Source organism: Lepidochelys olivacea, assembly GCF_965140295.1.
Source record: "Lepidochelys olivacea isolate rLepOli2 genome assembly, chromosome: 1".
Lineage (NCBI taxonomy): Eukaryota > Metazoa > Chordata > Testudines > Cheloniidae > Lepidochelys > Lepidochelys olivacea.
The window spans coordinates 286,975,810-286,999,357 of NC_140411.1; the positions used below are offsets into that span (position 1 = coordinate 286,975,810).

The following is a 23,548-nucleotide window of genomic DNA, read 5'->3' on the forward strand; positions in this document are numbered from 1 at the left end:
AATAAGACTCTCATTGGCTTCAAAGAGCATAACATTTGGAGAATTTTAGACAGTGTTTATGTGTGTTATGGATCCAGATTTTAAATCAGAAGACACACATGTTGAGGCTACGTCAGACATCACCAAATGTGTCAGCAGTAACCGAATTAATGACCTCCAAGCTACTTTGTGTATTTAGATTTACCTTTATAGGCACTTTATGGTTGTTCACATACTTACATTTTCTGAAGTTTTTTGCAAGCAGTAAAACAGGGTAAATCTTCTAGCAGATTGTAAGACAGATCCCTGCAATAGAGAGGGTATTAAAGAGGTAAAGTTTTATGGTGTTGTGATAAAAAATTAGCATTTTTGTTTCCTGTTTGCTGTATTTGAGGATTCCCTGGCCCAAACGTAGACTTCTGACTCTGTCAGAGTAGAGATATTGGAAGTACATTTATCTGTGTTACTGGATTTAGATCACAGACGTAAATGTTCACCAAAATTTAACTGTTCTACTTATTTTAATTACTTAAAATAATCTACTAAATGAGACTATTTAGACTTTGACAGAGAAGACCCTAACCTTTCTAGTTATAATCATACTGAAATTTAATCAGCTTTCCAGACTACATTTTAAATTAAATAATCTTGCCCGTGACCCTTAGAGTTGCTATATCTTTAGCTGAGGGAAGTGGTTTCAAAAAAAAAAAAAAAAAAAAAAAAAAAAGAACTAACTTTGAAATCAATCACTACAAAGGAAAAAAAAAGCTGAAAAAACTTGAGCCAAAACTCAACAAATTACAGAATAACTGAAACATCTGGACTGATTTATAGTATAGTATAACTAATCAAAAACAAGCCAGGGTAATTTGCAGAAATTGTAAAAAGAAGAAAGAAACAGAGTAATAGAGCCCCATCCTGTATTCCTTTGCTCAGGGGAAAAACACATCAACCTCAGTAGCCGTTCTGCCTGTGTAAAGAGAATGGGACTGGATCTATAGGTAGATACAATGTCTCTGTTTTCTAACCCTAACAATTAATGGAGTAATACATTTTCATGTCTGAGTCTAATTTTTAAAAATTGGCCCATCTCTATGCAATTGCAAATCTGTTTTGCTCTCTTAAAAGACATTTTAATTCTGTTTGCATTTGTTTTGAAGATGGCATTTCAACTATGCATTCTATGCTTGCTTTGTAAAAACAAGTTAAGTATATGACAGCATACTTTTGGTTTAGTATCCTACTCTTTTACTTTGTGCAGAGGCTACCATAAATGAATGCATTCTGTTCTCCCAGGGAAGACAGCCTGAACATGTCCTGTTAACAGATCCTTTATTGTGCTAGTCACATATGCCAGAGGATGATTCAGGTGGGTTGAAGGCTTCTAAACTAATGTGAAGAACAAATGTTGGTATGGAAAAATATTCTGTGCTTATATATGTAAACATTATGCCTATGCTACCATATATTAACTTCCGTTTTCTCCTCTTAAAAGGACACTCGCCAACTTGAATTTTTTTTAAAAATGAAAACATTCTAGTTTTGGATGGAGCACGTTTCTTAAAAGTCTTTTAAAATATTTATAAGGGTTTTTCTGTTCCTTTGCTGATATTTATAAGGACCTTTTCAGCAAGGGAGAAACTGATTAAGGTCATGATCCTGCACAGGCTTAGGTATATGTTTAATTTTCTGCACTGTGATTAGTCCTGTTGAGGCCAGTCGTCTCAGTGTGGTAAGTTAAAGACATGCATATGTCTTTGCAGGATCAGGGCCTGATTATACAGCAAAAACAATGAAACTGACTACACACAAATTGCTGTTGAATGCAAAGTAAACAAAGGAAAAGAGAGTTCCCTCTTACCCCCCCAACACCTTTCAGTTATAGTAATCTAAGGCAGTGGTTCTCAAACTAGGGCCGCCGCTTGTTCAGGGAAAGCCCCTGGCGGGCGTGGCCGGTTTGTTTGCCTGCTGCGTCTGCAGGTTTGGGCGATTGTGGCTCCCACTGGCTGCGGTTTGCTGCTCCAGGCCAATGGGGGCTGCGGGAAGTGGCGCGAGCCGAGGGATGTGCTGGCCGCCCTTCTGCAGCCCCCACTGGCCTGGAGCGGTGAACCGCGGCCAGTTGGAGCCGCGATCGGCCGAACCTGCAGACGCAGCAGGTAAACAAACTGGCCACGCCCGCCAGGGGCTTTCCCTGAACAAGTGGCGCCTCTAGTTTGAGAACCACTGATCTAAGGTAATACTTCTAACTATAAAAGCCATACAATTTTCAGACAGAAATTTTTAAGCATTTTTTCAATGTCTATCTATTTAAATATCACAGTTGCATGAAATTTTGGGTTTTAAGTTTTTTTTAATGTTTATCTATTTAAATTTTCATAGTTTCAGGAAATTATGGGAATCTTAGACAATAATTATTTAATGACAGCCTCTAATAAGTTCGCAAGCAACATTTTTCTTACTTTGCCTTTCTGTAAATTTTGATTATCAATGGAAATATTTTTTTTCAGTTGCATGGCGAAATTGATTTTTCCTGACACTTACTGATAAAAATTGAATCCTTCCAAGCTTATTTATAGGTTAGTATGAGCCATACATTGACCATAATCAATATGCAAAATTCTCATTGTCATCAGTGCAAGCTCTGTAATTGGGCCTTAATGTTCTAGAAATGAATTTTATAGTCCATTAGCTGAATGTAATTTTTCTGGTGCTCAAATAATTTGTTATAATTAGTGCTATTTCACTGTTGGCCAAAAGAACTAATACCAAATACATTCATAGTGATGTAATACTTAAAGTGCTGTTTTCCAATTCACAAAGAAGTAGACAGATTGATTACTTTTGTTAGAGATTAAGCTTACTCTGTGGTATACTTGCATGATAAAATAACATATTGGTTTATTAGTATAAAAATTACACCCCCACATAGCCTAGGAACAGACTGCTTCAAATTTCAGTCAAATACATATGCCTGGTAGAGAACTAAACTAAAGAGATGTACATAATAAAGACGCATATCTGCAGTCCTCACTCATGTATATCTCCCTTTCACTTCAGTGGGATATCTGCTTGAGTAATGAATCCAAGATTGGACCATTCTAAAGGAAACTACCATAGAAGAGATAGTAAATGCAAATCAAGTCTCAAATCTGTCCTGGATGTCCCTTCTTTTGATGTTTTTAAGGAGTATCATGAGTTGTTTTATGCTTTCCTAAAAATGTATGATATAAAATATGTTTGTCTCCTTCCTTCATGTAAGGGAAATCCTGATTGACATGTAGATTGCGGGTTCTCTGGGGAAGAGACTGTCATCTTTTTACATGTCTGTAGATTAGCTAGCACAATGCTACCAGTGGTACTATACAACTGCTAGTTAATCATAAGTGGATTGTTCCACTATCACAAATCACTTAGTTCAGCCCTTACACTCCTGCATTAACATGGTGTTATCACTGTTACTGAAACATACAGCACTTGAAGATTAGGTAGCTGATCACAAGCTACTGTGGGAAGAGAGGTGACCTGTGCTCCTGTAAGTGTCCTGTAAAAGTAAACAATACAAAGATTATTTTATTTTATTTAAATCTTACAAAATAAATGCTTAGCATAAGGATAGATCCTTAAAACAAGTCAAGATCTAAAAAATATTATTGGGTTGAGTGGGGTATTTGTCTAACACTTACAAACTTTCCAGACTTGTAGTTCCAGTCAAATCAGGAAACTCAGTTATTTGTGAAGCACCATTTAAAGTCCTAAAGTTAAAGACACAGTGTCATTATTGAAAGGAAAGTACAGGACAATCTTAGAAGTGCAATGGTTATTCAGAGACAAAGAGGTTTTAAAGAAGTAAAACATACAGGGTTCTGAGTTCTGGTAAGTGTTGAAAAGCTGACTGTCCCACAAGCTGGATAGGGTTGTCATAGAAATGACTGCAAAAAGAGGAAAAACAGGCATTTTAATATGCAAGATAATACTCTGAATAATTATAAATAGGCAAAGCACACTACACATGTGGTGGTGAGATCCATGTGATAAATTGTATATTTCCTTTAGCTTTGAACATCTCATTTTCATTCTGCCCATTCTTGATGTCCGTTTTCATCAAGACTATGCTCCAAATACCTTCTAGCAGCCACCATTGTCTTAGTTTTAAAACAAAAGTGTGTCCTTCTTTATCCCAAATGTAGCATTTGCCTCACAAATTTACACTGGCATGAGGTTATGGACCATTGATAGATTCCTAGAAAAGGGAATTTCATAGAATCATAGAAATGCAGGGCTGGAAGGGACCTCAAGATGCCATCTAGTCCTTCTCCCCATGCTGAGGTAGGACCAAGTATATCGAGACCAGGGGTGGGCAAACTTTTTGGCCCAAGGGCCACATCTGGGTATGGAAATTGTATGGCGGGCCATGAATGCTCATAAAATTGGGGGTTGGGGTGTGGCAGGGGGTGAGTGCTCTGGCTGGGGGCGTGGGCTCTGGGGTGGGGTTGGGGATGAGGGGTTGGGGGTGCAGGAGGGCGTTCCAGGCTGGGACCGAGGGGTTAGGAGAGCAGGAGGGGGATCAGGGCTGGGGCAGGGGGCTGGGATGCAGAGGTGCAGGCTCCCGGCGGCACTTATCCCAGAACCAGCCACATGTCCCCCCTTCGGCTCCTAAACGGAGGCGTGGCCAGGCAATGCGTGCAGCCCCATCACTTGAGGTGGAGGCAGTGTGCGGAGCCCCCTGGCTGCCCCTACGCATAGGAGCCGGAGCGGGAACAGGCCGCTGCTTCCAGGAGTTGGCAAGCCCCCGACCCTGCTCCCCGGCGGGAGCTCAAGGGCCAGTTTAAAATCGCTGGGGGGCCGGATGCAGCCCCCAGGCCGTAGTTTGCCCACCCCTGATCTAGACCATTCCTGACAGGCGTATGTCTAACCTGTTCTTAAAAACATGCAATGATAAGGTCTATAGGTGCTGGAACTAGGGGTGCTGTTGCACCCCCTGGTTTGAAGTTGTTTCCATCATATACAAAGTTTACAGTTTGGTTCAATGACTCTCAGCATCCCACTGTACAAATTGTTCCAGCACTCCTAACAGGGACTCAGCAATCTCCCTCGGTAACCTGTTACAGGACTTAAGTATCCTTACAGTTAGACAGTTTTTCCCAATATCTAACCTAAATCTCCTTTGCTGCATATTAAGCCCATTACTTCTTGTCCTACCTTCAGTGGACTTGGAGAACAATTGATCATCGTCCTCTGTAAAACAACCCTTAACACATTTGAAGACTGTTGTCAGGTTCCCCCTCTCTCTTCTTTTCTCAAGACTAAACATGCCCAGTTTTTTTAACCTGTCCTCATAGGTCAGGGTTTCCAAACTTTTTATCATGTTTTTTACTCCCGTCTGGACTCTCTCCAATTTGTCTACGTCTTTCTTAAGGTGCTAAGCCCAAAACTGGATACAGTACTCCAACTGAGGCCTCACCAATACCGACTACAGCAGAACAATTACCCACCGTCTTATGTACAAAACTCCTGGTACTACACCCCAGAATGATAGCAGCCTTTTTTGCAGCTGCATCACACTGGGGCTTATATTAAATATGTGATCCACTATAACCTCCAGATCCTCTTCAGCAGTACTACCTCCTAGCCAGTTCCCCATTTTATTCCCCATTTTGTAGTTGTGCACTTGATTTTTCCTTCCTAACTGTACTATTTTGCACTTGCCTTTGCTGAATTTCATCTTGTTGATTTCAGACCAATTCTCCAGTTTATCAAGGTCTTTTTGAATTCTGATCCTGTGCCCCCAGGTGCTTGCACTCCCCCCCCAGCTTGGTGTCATCCACACATTTTATAAATTGGAGAATTGGTAACTATACGGATAGGTAAGCTCTGGAAAAGGCTTCCAAGGAAGGCTGTGGAATCCCTTTCATTGGAGGTTTTTCAGAACAGGTTGTACAAACACTTGTCAGGCTTGCTCTATGGTCCTGCCTCAGGGGAAGGGACTAGAGTTGATGACTTTAAGGTCCCTTCCAGCCCTACATTTCTATGATTCTATGACATTAGAGGTTTTACAAATATACAGATGATAGTTTTACTTTCTTTTGTGATCTGTGCCGTTGGACTCCTGATGCTAAGGGAGCCTGACTCTGCAAGTGGAGATATGATAGACCAATAGCCGGTCTTCTCTGGTGGGGCAATGAATAGGTTTCCATATCTTTCAATTTCAGAAGTTATGAACTGAAAGAATAACATTCACCCTCTTCTTGTGTTTGATCTGTGATGGATGGCTCATAGCTTATACATCTGGACACAGCTAATATGACCTTCAACTATTCCAGATATATTTCATTTTTTAAAAATGTACAAATGATCTCAAAAGCTCTGTCCAATAACTTACAAACAAAAGGCATCTCTTAACAATGAGGAAGAAGGAAGTGTTTCTAGTAACAGTGACTTAAATGAGCTTCGGGGCAAATGCAGATAGGTTTTTTTTCTAGCTTGGTTTTGGAAATGATGTAGGACAAGCACAGGGTGAGACTTCCTATAAATAAGGAAGTGTTTTTGTAAACAAATACAGAGATCTGGGTCTTAAAAAGACAGACTACAGGGCTTTGTGACACTTTTCTGGTACTCTGAGCTGTCAGACTGAGAGGATTCTTTCTGCAATACTATAATCAGTATTCTTCTGGTCCTGATAGCAGAGCTTTCCTTAGTATCCATCAAGGTGAGTAGCTATTTTACTTTTTATTTCACAATTTCTTCTCACTCTTTCTACAGTTGCTAATAAAATCTGTTTTTATTTATTTATCTTGGGTCTCCAGTAACTCCACAGAAGCTTGTCCTATAGTCCGTCACAGTTCATTAACAAAATATAGTGCAAATAATCCCTAACCAAAGTCCCCACACATAGTCCATATCAACCCCTTGTTCTCACCATACCCCTGTGTCTTCCATTACAGCTAAGCGCCTTATCTGTCTTCTTCCATCCCTCTGCCAGGAACAGCCATCCCAGCCCTTCTTTCAGGGCAGCAGCACTGCTCATCCCACCAAGAATTTGCATGGCCTCTCTGCTGTGAATATCCTGGCCAGGGGACTACCCCTCACTCCCCTGGGCTCTCTCATTCCCCCCCTCCCTTTCCTTCAGGTTCAGTGCTCCAGCGATGAGACATCAGCGGGTAAGCCCCTCTGCTGCTCCCATTTCCTTCAGCATCCCCTGGCCCTTGGCTCCAGCTTAGAGCCAGCAGATATCCTCCTCTTCTGCCCCTCCTGCCTTCAGTCCTCCAGCCCCTCAGCGATGCTAGCCAACAAATCCCTCTTGCTGCTGCTTCAGCTTTCTCCCAGGAAACATCTTCTGTCTCTGGCAGTTCTCATCTCCTGCCGTTCCTGACTGACTGACACACAAGGTCTCTTCTAACCAGGCCTCTTATAGTGCCCAGATGCTGCCCGACCCTCCTAACTGGCCAGCTGGAAACACCTGTACTGGAACAGGAGACCTGATCCCAGTTTCTGTTATAAGAAATAGCAGCCTGAGTAAAAGGTCAAGAACTATGGAAAATTATGATCTCTCTCTCCAAGTAATGTGTGAGTATTAAGAGAGCTGAATGACCTGAAAGGTGACCTAGTCCACTCACATTATGCTCCTATACATTATACATGTAAAATAAGAATGACAGAAGAGTTAGAAAACCACACAGAAATATTATATTTAATTCCACATTTGATATAAAAAATACCAAAGTAAACTGCTGCCACTTACATTGTTATAAGTGACGGATTGCCCACAAATGCGTGCTCAGGTATTGATTTGATGTTATTACTATGAAATCCCCTGGAAAAAAACAATATTTTATACAGTAACAAAAAGTGTGAATGTAAGACCTGTGATACATTACGTAGAACTATTACAATTAATCAAAAACCTCTGTAGCTGCAAGCAACGGTGTCTTCAGCTTTCTAGTCAATGTGGACATCACAATTAGTTGGATTAAGACTGAAAATGGAAAACATTTTTTTTCAATACTTGTCCCGTACCATCCCTGTTTCTGGGATGATTTAGATTTATGTGAATTTAAAGTATATATGCATTTACAAGTTGTGTCATGACATACCATGCATTGAACCTCCCACACTCCTTTCTTTATTTAAGTATTTTAAGTATTAGAAGAATAAACTGTACAATGTACTTACTGCCTTCTAGGAAGGAGACAAATTCTTTGTCTCATAATTAATTACTACATTGTTCTCATACGAGTAACTCTGCCATTGTTAAAAGCAAAGGAAACTAAGGTTTCAAAATGAACAATGATGATTTGTGCGAGAAACTTTTGTTAGTTCAATCATGAACTATGAAAAAGGCTTCTCAGATTAAATTAAAACATTTAGAAAGCCTTGAATTGTTCACGGATGCAAGCACCGTCAATCATTACTTGTACCAATACCAGATGATCAGTTTCACTGAACTAATGGTCTTGCCTGTGTAACTGGGCTAGAAAATCAAGGCTCTGAATTTATACTCCTTTCTATATACTACGTACAATCAAAAATATGTGCCTATACACAGTTGGGCTCTAAACAACAACAACAAAAGACCAAAACAAAAGACTATTTAATTCAAAACCAATATACAGATTGGCTGAGTGGCCTAGATTCTACCAAGCAGGATTCCCCAGATCAATCCTTTGCTCCCTGCATAGCAGAAGTAGCTGAGGAAATGGCATTACTAGCTCCCAGGGAAAATACTAGTCCCTCATCAATATACAGGTATACTTGTGTCATTACCTTAACTCGCAGAGAGCACTACAAGGCAACTTTTGAAGCCCCAGTCCTGCAAACACTTAGGTAAGGGCTTAACTTTTCTCCTGTGAGTGGTCCCTTTGATGTCAATGGGGCTACTCATGTGCTTAAGGTTAAGCATGTGCATAAGTGTTTGCAGGATTGAGGCCTCATTGTTTGATCCTGTGAGGTGCTGAGCACCTTCTATGAGGTACTGAGTACCCTCAGCTCCCATTTCAATCAATGGGAGTTGAGGGTACTCAATAACCCCTCGGGGATGCCCTATCCTATACACTGCTGAGCTCTTGGGTCCCAATCCAGCAAAGCACTCAAACACATGCTTAAAGTATATCAGAGCCTTGGTGCTGTACAATTTCATGCTCCAAACAGGCAGAGACTGAATTTAGGGGACTAAAAGGGGGAGACATTGGCTGAAGCCACACAGTCTGATATTAGGAGATCTGATGCTAAAGAGGCCAAAAATCTAAAGCAAAAAGATGCTACACAACACACATACAGTAGAACCTGCCAAGAGCAACCACTCATGGGAGTTAGCAAAGGTGGTCTCTTATCAGAGGTGGTCTCTATTTAAAGGTTTGCACACCAGATAGTGGCAGTGTTCTGTGGCCTCTGTAAGTAGGCACTTGTGACAGGTGGACTCAGAGGTGGTCATTAAGGCAGATTTTACTGAAGTTTGTTTCAAATACTTTCTAAGAAATTTACCATTTCAACTTTTCGATGTACATTTTTATGCCCAGAGAATAATATATTAAAGGGACACCTTGATCATAAAAACTGTTCCCCAGATTCACAGGGCCAGCCAGGATTTGTTCAATGCACATCTGGGTATCACCGTTGTGGCTACCCCATCGTAAGGTCAGCAGATGCCACCTCCTCAGAGCTATTGTATTTTATGTCAAGGGGCCATTATGGCAGCTGGGAATAAGGTAGATTAGTAGCTCATGGCCACAATGCCTTCTCTCTGGCCATGCTCCCTATGCCAGAACTGGAATGTTGGCATAGGAGCTCCAGTGCTGACCCTACATTGCCTGGGGATTCTGAAGGATTTTCCAAGCGCAGACTGCGTAGACTTCATCAGTTGAGACTGAGCCGGTCACAACACGTCTTCCAATCTTCTCTCGCTCTGGCCATCCTTCACCATGCTTGTCCATATCTCTTTGTTAGGAAATCATCCCACCTCTTTGGAGGCCGACCGCGTGGCCATTTCTGTTCTTGCGGATACCACTCGGATATAGCTGCGATCCATCTGTTGTCGCTGAGTCAGGCCACATGTCCTGCCCACCGCATTTTGCTGACCCTGCTTTCAACAACATCTCGCACTCCAGGCTGCTGCCTAATTATTTTGTTGGGGATGTGATCGTGGAGCGAAATGCCCAAAAATGTTCGTTCCACCGCCCTCTGTTTGACAGACAGTTGATGTTCTTCAATCTTTGTCAGCGACCATGTTTCGTTGCCATATAACATCGCTGGAAGCACGGTTGAGTTACAAACATTCGCACGAGTTGTTTTGCTGATCTTTCCTTGGAGGATGTCCTTGATGTTATTGAATGCGCACCATCCAGCTTTTTTTCTGCGCGACAGTTTGCCTTTCTGATCGTGGCGCATATTGACTTCCTGGCCCAAATAAACATATTTATCAACCTCTTGGATCTGCTCTCCTCCAAGAGTTATTTGGGTTCTTGGCAGAACATCCGATCTCATGTATTTCATTTTCAACTGGTTCATTTTTAATCCAACTTGACTACTTTTCGCGTTCAGTTCTTTAAGCATTCTCTCAAGCTGGGCTGTATTTTCAGCTATCAGCACTATATCATCTGCAAACCTGAGATAGTTTAGCCACTCGCCATTGATATTAATCCCACCTTTCAAGTCTGCTCGTCAGAAAACCAATTCAAGACAGGCTGTGAATTATTTTGGTGAAACTGTATCTCATTGTTTCACACCTTTCTCAATGGGGATTTGGAGGGGAGTATTGAACAGCGATATGTCTGTGCTGCAGCCAGAGTTTGCTTCCTTTAGTAATGTGATATATTTTGCGCTGATGCCTTGTTCTGAAAGAGCTTTAAGAACGGTGTTAGTCTGTACACTGTCAAACACCTTCTCGTAGTCCACGAAGGCAATGCACAAAGGGAACTTATATTCCCTTGAACGCTCTAGTAGTTGGTTTAGAATGAAGATGTGGTCTATCGTGCTGTAATTCCTTCGAAAGCTGGCCTGCTCTCTAGGTTGCTGTTCATCCAGGTTTCGTGAAGTCGATTTGTTATTATTTTAGTGAACAATTTATAGTTATGCGAAAGCAAGCAGATCGGATGATAGTTCTTTAGATTTTCTTGGTTGCCTTTCTCATGCAGCAACGTGGTATTGGACTCTTTCCAACTGGACGGTATCTTCTGGATTTCCAGGTAGCAGCTGAACCTTTGGGCAAGAGCTTTCCAATGTTCCTGACCTCCCGCCTTAAGCACTTCTGCTGTCAAACTGTCCTTGCCTGGAGCCTTCCTGTCTTTCATTTGATGGACTGCGTGACGGACTTTGCTGATGAGAACTGAGCGTATGTGTTCATCGGTTTGTTGAAGTAATGGCATTGGGATGTCTATACGGGATACAAACAGCTGGGTATAGAAATCCCTGCAGATTGCCTCCATCTCTGTTCGATCAGTTATTGATTCTCCATCCCTGTTCTTCAAAGCCGATAATGATGACCTGTACAACGCCAATTCTCGTTTGCATTTTTTGAGACTTTTACGATCTTCAGCAGCCTTTAGGAGCTTTTTGGTTTGAAATTTCTCAAAGTCTTCCTTCAACGTCATTCGTATGAGCTTGCAGAGAACAGAGTATTCAAGCCTGTCACTGCCATTCTTTTCATTTTCCTCCTCTTCTCCAATAAAGTCTTTGTATTCTCCGAGATTCTTCTGCAAGCATCTTGTTAAATTGACTTTATATCTGCTTTGTATGGCAACAGCAGCATGAAGCACTCTAAGGGTATGTCTACACTGCAATTAGACACCTGTGGCTGGCCTGTGCCAGCTGACTTGGGCTAAGTGATTGGGCACAGGGGCTGTTCCATTGTGGTGTACATGTTAGGGCTCAGGCTGGAGTCTGGGCTCTAGGACCCTGCGCGGTGGAAGGGTCCTAGAATACAGGCTCCAGCCGGAGCCAGAATGTCTACACCGCAGTTAAACAGCCCCTTAGCCCATGCCCTGTGAGCCTCAATCAGCTGGCACAGGCAAGCTGAGGGTTTTTAATTGCAGTGTAGACATACCTTTAATGGTCCAGTGGATCTGTGATCATCTATGTTTTAAAAAATGCCTGCTGGTGCTATCTTTAACACCATAGATTATTCAAACAAAGAATTTAAGAAATCTAACTGACTGGTAACTTTCTAGCTGTTTGCTTATTTTGCAATTCAGCTAGCTTGCACAATTAATCTAGGCTGGTCAGTTTCACCTTTGATTTTAGTCTGCTTTACAAACCATGTCTATGCTTCCAGAAATTTTCTGGTTTACAGTACTGCACGTGAATACTTACACTGAAAAAACCCTGTTTAAAATAAGGTTAAAAATGACCCCCCTATTTCCCCAAAATGCCTATGAGTGAACAGGAATTCTTGCTTCTTTTTCCTAGCCCAGGCATTGTGCCTTTTCAAAAAAGTTTCACATTTGAAGCTGAAACAAAACTGATAATGTCCTTTTATTATTACGATATACTGCATTTCAAGGATAAAGTTCCAGAAAAGAATACTCTCTCAAAAATTCTTTTCAGTACAAAAGAGCATTTGTAACAAGTAAAAGTTATCAAAGTTAAATGTTCTAAATGAAATGTTGAAAATTTCCTTTTATATATGTTGGCATGTTTGCTAACTTTTCCAGGATATAGAAAGTTTTAAAGAGCACTGATAGAAATCATCACCTTTTCCCAAATAAATAAAAACATTGTCCAAGGCATCCTCTCTATATGGTAGAATTCAATACTTACAGTTCTTTTAAGTTTGTGAGTGTCCTGATAGCAGTGGGGAACTCATCCAGACTGTTGTAATTTAAATCTCTGCATAAAATAGATCACATAATTTAGGTTATACACTGTTTAAGGGATGATATAGAATTTGTTGGGATTTGTAAGGAAGTATCATCTTTCATGCATTAAATAAAGAAATAGGTCCAAAGGCTAGGGAATCCTCAAAACGTGACGTTTTCTAATAAACGCCACCCAATGCAGATCATCAGTTTTATTTTTGATCACAGTGCTATTTTTAATTAAGTATTACCAATTTGGAAATGAGAAAATATGGACATTTACAAATGCTAATAAGCCACCTGCTATTTTGTGATCTCCCCTCCCCACCACTCATTTGTAAACATGAAAGGAAAATCTATCCTTACCTATGGACAATTTTGCAACTTTTACATAGAAATATTTTGGGAATTTTTCATCTTAAAACTGATTTTTTAAATAAATGCCTGTGCTTTGTACAGTGAATTGAATCTTACATGGTTCATATGTCACATTATTGAGGTTCAGTTTGCCTCTTTTCTATAAACGCCTATGTTTATCATGTTTTAATTTTCTTTTCTGACCTGTTTCTTGGCACAGTATGTGAGAATAAGAAAGATAAATATTCAGGAATAGCAAAGGAGAAATATCAATGGAAAAACAGTTATTGGGTGAAATCCCAGCCCCAATGAAGTTAATGGGAAAACTTCTATTGATTTCAATGGGCCGAGGATTTCACCTATTCTGAGGTTTTAAGATTGCAGTACGGTTGACAATATCAATACGGAGTAAAGGAGAAAGAACAACTCCTCACCACACACAAGTCGTAAAAATAACATTTTATTTAGGTTAGCGACCTGGTATTCCATTTTAAGAACGGCTAGTTAGTGAGACATTTCCTCATTCCAGCACGTTCATTAGCCACCTGCTAATTCCTGGCCTGAGAAACCCATATACATAATCTGAGAGAAGAATTTGGCCTAAGTGTGCAGTTGAAACTAAATAGAAGAAAGGTCTGTTTTGTTAAACTTTGCAGCTTCATGGAGAATATATTTTTCACAATTTAAATAAGAGATAATTTGACTAAATTAAATAGAAACAATGATTCACATTGGACTTCAACAACATATCATCATCCTTCATAACACAGGCAGGAAACTGCTGTCAGTAGTCAACAGGGCTTTTTTTCCTGTTTGTAAATCTCTTCAGGTCCTATGCTTTGATTACACAGATAATGAGCATTTGTAATTTGGTTTGGCCCTCTAGCTGAGCTGGACTTGCCTAGACTGGGAAGAGAAGGATAACCCTGTGACTAGGGTGACCAGATAGCAAAAATTGGGACGGGGGTGGGGGGTAATAGGAGCCCATATAACCCCCCACCCCCCAAATATCGGGACTGTTCCTATAAAATCAGGACATCTGGTCACCCTACCTGTGACACCCAATGCAGCCAGGTGATTGGCTATCTTGATGCTAGATTCCAAAACAGCCTCCCCACTGATGGTAATGCCAACCAGTGCAATAATAAACATGACTGTGGCAGGTACCATATTCTCCAAGTTCTCCTCCCTCCTTTCCAGGGTCAAGGTTGTCATCTATATCTTCTTCCCTTTCACACCAGCTATCCAGGGCTGGGAGAATAACTAAAATAACTGCTCCCCACCCCCATTTCAGGACAGTTGCCTACTGTTGTGTATGTCTCATTAAAGAACAATCACATTTTCCCTCTTCTGCTCTGTTTTTTTATTGAGGGACAGGGTAAAAGTCAAAGCTGTAACATTGCAGGGTGCTCTTGACAACGGAAGACTCAAGTTCTAGTAGAGAGGATTAGTTTAGGTATTCAAAATTAAAACCCCGGATCCTAGGGCAACTGGAAAGTGAGCGCTGCATAGTTTTGTGGATTAGAAAGCAAACCAACCACTAGGTTCTGATGATGTTTGTTTGACATTTGGTTTATTCACTCTCTGCCTGTGGCACATAAAAGTTTAATCTCCTATGGGCTGGAATGCTTTGGTCCAATTTCAGTTGTTGGGTTTAGTGTACTGGTGCTATGCGCTGGTGGTGGCTTGTGATATACACCAGGTCAGATTAGATGATCTATTGGTTCCTTCTGACCTGAAACTCTATGACTTGTGCATCAGCACCAAAGCCGTTGGGCCTCTTTAAGTGCCTTGGTTGGGTAAAGTTGGTTATGATCTGTGGAGAGGATTCACTTGGTTGTGGTATAGGACAGGGAGGGGAACAGATATGCAAGGATTATTGTCCCTCAGGCACTAGTGGGTCAGGGCTCCAATACCAAACAGAGGTGGTGATATCTTTCTTTGTGTATGTATGGAGCAAATTACTTTCCTTTAAACTTTGGAGTTGTTTTCCTGTTTAGTCTTCTTTTCTCAGAATTCTTTTTTTTTATGCTATTCAGGGAAGCCTTACTTTTACTGTGTTCACCTCCTGCACTTGACTGAACTATTGCAGGTGCTAAGGTGACTTTATCCCTTTGCCACAGAAACTTTTCAAGCAAATCCTTTAAAGATTAACAATTGGAGCAATTTTTTACAAAGAAGAACATGTTTGTAATTGATGCTACCTGGAGCTTTTCCTTTGTTCAATAGGTCAAAGTATCTGACTGATTCTGCAACCACACTATGTGGCAAGATGCAATCTGCGAATTTAAAAGCTATTTGGTTACAATGAATTTTTCCTTAACCTCTACGTCAATTAGCTTTGCTGACTAAAAATAAACAGACAAATAAATAGCACTATCAAAGCAAGAATAACTATCCCTGAATAGTCATTTGTCATTTTGTGCTTGGTACAGTTTTAAAATGTCATTAAATAATTTATTAATATATGCTGCCTACAAAAAAAGCAGTGTAGTTTTATAGTTGAGAAATAGGATCATTCTACACAATCACTGTGTATTGCAGTCATTGTAAACAATCATCCACAGTCTGTAGCAATTAAGCAAGCCAAAAAGCATGTTTGGCTTTTAGCAATTAAGCAAGCCAAAAAAGCATGTTTGGTATTTTTATTCTTTCAGAATATTAATGAAAACACTGAAAAAAAAAGGGGGGGAAACAAATAAGAGGTCAACTCACAAAGTCTCTAGGCTGTGGAGCCCATCAAAGCATTTCTTTCCCAGGGAGTAGATTCTATTGTTATGGAGATGTCTGCAGGGGAACATTAAGAGCACAGTCAGGAAAGCACATTGCACACAGTGGAGTTAAGCAAAACATGTTGATGGTTAAACCAAAAGAAATTCATTTCCAGGCATGTACTGATTATATGCAAGTCATGCTTTTTGCAAGAGCATGTATAGGAGGGCATTTCCCCCACCTCTACCTCCCACCTCTCATCCACCCACCCAGGCTTTGATTTGGTTCCACAGAAAGGTTTTGTTTTTAAACTGCAGAGATTGTGATTCTTTCATTTAATGTATTGTTTTCTTTCTTTATATTTATTTTTAAAGTGTCTATCCTGACATTCTAATTTTAGACAAGTGGGGATTTCCTATTAAGTGTTCTGAAACTTTAAAAATAGGGTCACTGGTGATTTAAAAATATATATTTAAATTAGATAGAAGGACTTAAAAAGTGTTGTGTTGGGGTTTTTTTGTTGTGTATGGGGAGTGGGCAGGATAGGAAGCAGGGAAGTGACAAAATGTACATGAGGCCTGAGGAAGTGTAGTAAGAAACTTGATCAAAAATCAGAATTTCAGTGTGAGTTAGTAAATATAACTGACCTCACTGATGCTATAACTTGACTTCCTCCCTGTTAAACTAGAATAATCAACCATTAATTTCCAATGGTATGTTATGTAATTTATAGGATTTTCAGTTTGACATTTTAGTAGTGATTGGCTGGAAACAAACGTGCAGATCTGAAAGTTTGGGACATTCAAAATTTGGCTTAGAATTTTGCTGCTTATGCCTATTTCTAAATTTTTAGATCTTAATAGAGAAATTGCTCTGTGTAGCTTATTAACATGGATGTTAACTTGGTGTAATTTCAATGCCTTTTTTTTTTAAGAGAATAATTTTCCAGCTGACTTCTCTCTCATATTTTACCTTTCTCACTCCTCCCTCATGGTATGAGAGAAACTGAGGGAGTTGCACATAAAAGAAGAGAAGGTCTGTGAATGTGAGAGTCAGATACTATTCTCATCCATGTCTTTGCTTTACACAAAAGTATTTTAGTTATCAGAAGCTCTCGATAAATTTTTCAGAACCTACAAAAACTGTATTCAGCTATTTATTAACTGACTCTAAAAGATAGAGATTCTGATGTTGTACCAAAAAATGTCCCATCCCCCCCCCAACCGCCCAGGAACAAACCTCAATCATTTTGATCCCAAATACTATATTGACCTTTTAGGCTATAGCAGTATGAAGAATTTGCCCCAAAACTCAAATTTGTTTTGCATCTTTAATGACCACAGGTCCAATCCTGCTCCCATTGAAGCCAATGTGAGTTCTCCCACTGACTTAAGATTTGCAAAACTGGAGATAGGGTAGCAAAACATGTGGACAGAACCACACTAAGTGATTTGGAGAGACTGGAACAATGGGTGCTGCAGATAGTTAGGGATGATTAAAATATGAATAACTCTATAAAGTCTTATACCCAGAAACAGGAGATAAACAGCAGATGCAAAATGAGGGGACCTAGCCAAGCAGCAGCACCTATTGCATCAAGTGAAGCTTATTTTCATCTTGTCTTCTTAATTGTCCTAATGTTACTGAAGTTTCAGCAGGGAAGGTGGGGAGACGAGACTGGGAGAAGAGCTGGGGCATGAAAGGATCTCTACCTTAACAAGTGGTTGACAACATGATGAAAAATAATTGAGGGATCTGGAAGCTCAGCCAAAGGATACATACCCATTCTTCTAAAGGTTAAAATCTCATACTGAAACTCAATCTGTACCTACACAGGCAGAGAGCAAAGACTGTCCACAAGGTGGTAGATGGAATTCCTTCTGCTTAACCTATATGGCTTGTACCTTATACAACTGTATTGCTCACATTCTGCACTTGCTAGAGGTGATGGATCAGCTTTTATGGTTGTGACACTCTGCACTCCATATTTATCATAGTGGTAAGATGATATGATATGATTATGACATAATAATGATGCACCTTGTACAAAATGTGTCATGTGAGGTGTCAATGGAAAATTATGGTTTACTGAATATGATTACCTTATTTGTATGAATGTATCATTTTTGTATTTGGAGTTATGAATATTGACTGTATCTGTATTTCAAATCTGCTTGCACCTGGGTAACACCCACAAAACTTTACATACAATCTAGCAAGCACTTTATGAATGGCCTATTCAAGTTGAATAGCCCATCGAAAAAGACAATGGGACATGGAAAAGGCTTATCCTCATCTGGGGATGCTTCTGTCAGCCTATGGATAATGGCTGCCATGACTCATTGGCGCATGCAAGAGCTTGTGACTAGATCACAAGATACTGAACTCCATTTTGGTATCTGTATTTTTCCACAAACTGGGCTGGGAACTTAGCTTGGAACAAAATGGTTCCCGCCATATGGAATAAGCTATAAAAGGGGAAAATGACATCAGCAGGGAGCTTCACTCCTCACACAGCTGAACACCTGGAAACACAGACTGAACTGGGGGAAGTGTTGTTCCCAGGCGGGAAAGAAGGAATCCTGTCTTTGCATGGAAGCTTGATGAACTGTTTGTACTATCTAACAGGGTGAGACATTGCTTGATTCAAATCCTAACTAGTGTATAACACTTAGCTTGCATTTTTGTTTAATTTCTTAGGTAATCTACTTTGATCTTATGCTCAATACTTATAATCGGTTAAAAACTACCTTTCTGTATTTAATAAATCTGTTTTATATTTTTACCTAAAACAGTGTGGTTTCCTTGAAGTGTGTGGGGAATCCACTCAGGAACAGAGGCTGGGACATTGTCTTCTTCACATTGATGGGGGGCGGACTGGATAATAAATTTATACTGGTCAGACTTTTGACCAGGGAAAGATGGTTCAGCTCTGGGGTCCTAATCTGTGGAGCTGGAGGGTGAGGGAGTTCACTGGAGTTGTTCCATTGTCATTTTATGAGTGGGCTGAGGAGAAACCTTCATGTAACTGCAAAAAGAAAAGGAGGACTTGTGACACCTTAGAGACTAACCAATTTATTTGAGCATAAACTTTTGTGAGCTACAGCTCACTTCATTGGATGCATCCGATGAAGTGAGCTGTAGATCACGAAAGCTTATGCTCAAATAAATTTGTTAGTCTCTAAGGTGCCACAAGTCCTCCTTTTCTTCATGTAACTGCAGCTGGGTGTGTCAGTGTGAGTACAAGTCCTGGAGAGGACTGTAGCTTGTCACAGCATCATGGGGTGAGAGGGAACCCAGGCTGGTGGGACAGAGGGCTCAGTGATACCCCAGTTCCAGATTGCACCCTGCCCGGGGGGGGGGGGGGGGGACAAGGGGAGGTTGGGAAGAAACCCATCACAATGGTAGCCTATAATACAGTGCACTGAAATAATTCAGTCATACTGTCCTAAAGGCTTGCACCATGGCTATCAGATCAGCATGTTAGAGTATGTTAAAATATATTTAACATCTTACGTGCAATGGTTTTGTGCTGCCTACAAACCACAAATGTCTTTAATAATGACCATGTTTCAGTATATCCTGAAATAATTCCTGCATAATTTTTCTAATAATAGAGCAGAAGTTTTTTCAGTTTGGGATAGTTCCAGAAGATCTGAAGATGATTCCTCAGAAACTGGAATTCCTTCCAGGAGTTTCTGTGAATTTTGCATCTGTTTTGTTTAGTAATACTGATAGATGAACATATCTACTGTTATGTAGATATCTACACACACTGTCTGTGAAGGGAACTTTCTCAGCTCGTATTTGTTAGCATTCTATCCTTCTAATCCTTTATGAGATTTTAGTTAATTTCCTTTTCCTACCCTAGCCTCATGTTGTCAATATTGCCCTATAGTCTTAAGTAAAAATATGTACATATTTAAACAGCCTTCCAGTACTATGATTTTATAAATAATATCTAAGATACAAAAGTCCATTTTTTTCAACTTATCTCTTCACTGACATTCTGAAGAGAAGTTTATTTGCCATTAATTCTCTGCATCATTATAAATAAACATATCTGCAAGTCAAATCTTTACATTATGTGGAGTAGAAAGGTCACTTAATAAGGTTGCAAAAGTTATAGCTTTAAACACAGTGCAAGAATAAAGGGCAAACTTGGTTTATGGCCCAAAAAGATCAATTTAATGCTAAAATGATAACATAAAACAGTAGCCCATATTAACCAACCGCAAGGTTTACAGATCATTTCACATTTTTGGGTAGTCTACTTTTAAACTATCTCTTACAAAGCTTAATTTAGACATTGCATCTTGAAATAATTTATTACAAAGAGGCCAAGGTCTAGCAAAAATTGTTTTTTAAAAAAAACTATAAAACTTACAGAACTACCAAACTGGAGAGGTTTCCAAAAGCATAGTCTGGTATGTGATATATTTTGTTCAATGCTAGTGTCATTGCCTGAAGTGCTGGTAAACTCCTAAAAGCATGCACAGGAATTTCTGTCAAAGAGTTGTCATCCAGCCACAAGTGTCTAAGAGAGATCAAGCCACTGAAGCAGTTGGGTGGCACATAGTTGATGTGGTTGGCATCCAGGCGTCTAAAAAAACAGAAATTTAGAACATTGACTTTGAGAAAAATGTAATGAATCAACACAACAGACCTAAAAGGATATTGTCAAGTACAGTGTGCTCCAAAGGGGAGGGTTGGGGGAAGGGTCATCAAGCACCCTGTTGGTGCTCTGGAGATATCCACATTTTCTTCTACTTTACATTCTGATCCTTGAGGCCCCACACCATGGTCAACATTCTTCTAGTCAGTATCTAAACCAGACTCACTTTGGAGCCATCAGTGTGACTGTTTTACGGACTGAGGGGGTAACTTTTGAATGGCGCAGGGCACTCCTCCATAGGCTGAGCAATGAGTTTATTTCCCCTTCTGAGCTCTCAGTCACCTTAAGGGATTAAAAACTTGGTAAGAAATTCACTCAGAGACTCTCTCATTATTTTTATGTCTCTGGGTCATGGGATTGCTTCTGTGTAACTGAAAGAAGCGTTTGGCTCTCCATAGTTTTCAGCACCATCTTAGAAGCCTGAAAACAAAATTTATTTCTGACTAATTGTATCTATTACATTTTGTGAAATATTGGTTGTTCCTGTGTTTTTAATGAAGGCTGCAGTTAATGTATCATTTGCGGGGCAGCGACGATTTCTTTTTATTTTGCATCAGCATTACCAATGAGCTGGTTTCATCTGTAGGAAAAACTAAAGCCGTTTGGTTGCTGCAGAACCAACACAGTGAGAACAACTGCACAATAGACTATTTGTTTTTCTCTAGATTCTACGGGCCACATTGTGATCTCACACTGGTGTAAATCAGAAATAATCAATGCAGTTTCAAGGGCATAACCAGCTCTGAGATAAGAATCAGGCTCTATATGATCAATGGTTTAAAATTATTTTTATTTTGTGCCCCTGGTAGAGTACAATTGAAAGAACACATCAATTTTCTGAAATGTCGGGGAACATATATATGACCTATATGCTTATCATAACTCTTCTATGCTTCTACTTATTTCTAATCTGCTTTAATGACTTTGCACACTTGTTTGCACTACAAAAGTAAGTAATTAGCACTTTTGTTCAGGCTGCCAGTTTACAGGATGTTATTAAAAGGAAGCAGTAGTGAATTTTCAAAAGCATGTTTGAAAACATTACAGAGCAAACAGATGCACCCGGAGCGTAAGGAGGTAATCCTTCGCAACCTGAACTGGGTCCATTTGAGAGAGGGGGAATGAATACTCTATGTGGCAGGCATACTAATCTCTTTATTTAAAGCTGCTTCCTCATTTACAGTCATGTAAAATGTCGGGTCCATTCTGTCTCCTAGTCCACACCACTTCTACCTACTGCATGAGAAACAATAATGAATTCTAAGGCTCCGTGCCAGACTGGCAAATAACTGAGACAAGGTCAGTTGGAACAAATTTATAAAGTTCAGTGTCAAAGCCCTTGTACAATTAAATTTTCACTACAATAACTGACACGGCAAGCAGCAGAGACCGAGCTTCCAAAATAACTCAAGGGTCTGTCAACAATGGGTGAGGCTGGAAATGTTTAGAAATACCCATGCTGTACCTCCCCCACTTCCCAGGCAACAACATACTTTGCCTGTGTTTTCAAATAAGGTATAATTTGAGTGAATAGATGGCGTTTCTTTGTGTTTGGTTAGAAGTAAATTTCTTGTCTGTGTGATGTCTGTATGTAAACTAAGGAGTTATAGTTGCACTAGTTTGACAGTTACACTGATTAAAGAATGGAGGCTTTATTCAATTTAAATGTGTTACTGTATTACAATTAACATCTTGTCTCATGTGGGGTCTCAGCCTGTAGCCCCTATTCACGCCCCTATTGACTCCAAAGAGGCTACACACAGAAGGGTTGCAGGATAGGGCAAATTGTTTCAGATACAGAAGTTGTTAGGTATAGTCAGTTGTTTTAGACGATACAGAAACTATGGCTGAAATCCTGGCACTGAAGTTAATGGCAATATGATCAGGATTTCATCCGCCACATATCTAACAGAAAATTTAGAAATTGAGTGAGCTGAAAGTGTAAATTCCCAAATTTAAATGGTATTGTCCCCTGTATGTGTGTGTATGCAGTCTTATTTAATTGTGATTCAAAGCTAGGTGAATTATTGTTTCAATATAATTTTATGGCAAAGCAAGAAGCTAGTATGGCTTATACTATAGAGTATGTAATGTAGTTGCAGGACTTACAAGTGCTCTTAAAATGTATGACCAACAAATGTTTCTTTGTTATCTAATCTTTTTTCAAAAAAAATTCCTGAGTACCATTTTGCTACTTGCAGATAATAAAACATTTCATTAGTGGTTATGTTTCCTGGCATAATACAAATAATCTATACTGATGTATAAAACATTGAGCAAAATCATAGTTTTCAGCCAATTTTTTTTACTCATGTTGATCAAAGTTTTGGCACTTTCAAAACTAAACCATTAACTCATAAACATGACCTTACTTATAATTTAAAATATATAGTTAACATGTGGGCAGTTTAAAAGGACTATTATATTCCAAAGAAAGCCAATTTAGAGAATCAAAAATATTTGATCTCCTCTATTAGGCAGCCTATAAAATGACATCCAGCATGATATTTGTCATGAGCTCACTTAAAATGTCCAAAGTGAATGCTTAAATTATGCAGAATGTAGTCCACTGTAATTGTTTGACCATGTATACTCTGATCATATGTTTTGTAGCTCATGTAAAGATATTACTCATGCAGAATTCTAAAAGTGGATAAAGTAAAAGGGCTGACTCTCATATTTAAGAATAAAACACTAATTCCTTCCATAACTGCTACTAGTATTCTGGACTATAGTCAGCGTATACAGGATCTGGGCTTAGGCATAGTTTGACTGCTGTATTTTGGAGGGGAAGCTCCAGTCAGGCCAATGGGGTCATGCATGGAGAGGGGGGGGAATTCCGTACCTGCCCAAGGATTGCTGTTGGGGCAGGGAGGCAATGCCTCCCTGGTCCCCTCAAACTATGCCCAAGGATATGGGACAAGTTTATAGTGGTGCTGGACCACCACTATAGTTAAGGTTGTGTCACAACTTCTGTTTAAAGGTTCACCTTTCTAAGTCCTCTAAAATAAACATGCTTAGTTGGATTCCTTTGAAATTT

The 23,548-nt window shown here is 39.8% G+C and overlaps 1 protein-coding gene across 3 annotated transcripts in view; it reads right to left on the reverse strand.

The window, feature by feature from the left end:
• LGR5 (leucine rich repeat containing G protein-coupled receptor 5) overlaps nucleotides 1-23,548 on the reverse strand; it is a 127,431-nt gene that overhangs the window by 15,055 nt on the left and 88,828 nt on the right. For all 3 annotated transcript variants that reach the window (XM_084636860.1, XM_084636859.1, XM_084636861.1), the window contains 8 exons: nucleotides 20,221-20,436; nucleotides 15,837-15,908; nucleotides 12,727-12,795; nucleotides 7,718-7,789; nucleotides 3,837-3,908; nucleotides 3,663-3,731; nucleotides 3,449-3,520; nucleotides 220-285 (listed from right to left, as the gene is read on the reverse strand). In XM_084636860.1, coding sequence (XP_084492986.1) covers nucleotides 220-285; nucleotides 3,449-3,520; nucleotides 3,663-3,731; nucleotides 3,837-3,908; nucleotides 7,718-7,789; nucleotides 12,727-12,795; nucleotides 15,837-15,908; nucleotides 20,221-20,436 — 708 coding nt within the window. The remainder of the gene's footprint in view (nucleotides 1-219; nucleotides 286-3,448; nucleotides 3,521-3,662; nucleotides 3,732-3,836; nucleotides 3,909-7,717; nucleotides 7,790-12,726; nucleotides 12,796-15,836; nucleotides 15,909-20,220; nucleotides 20,437-23,548) is intronic.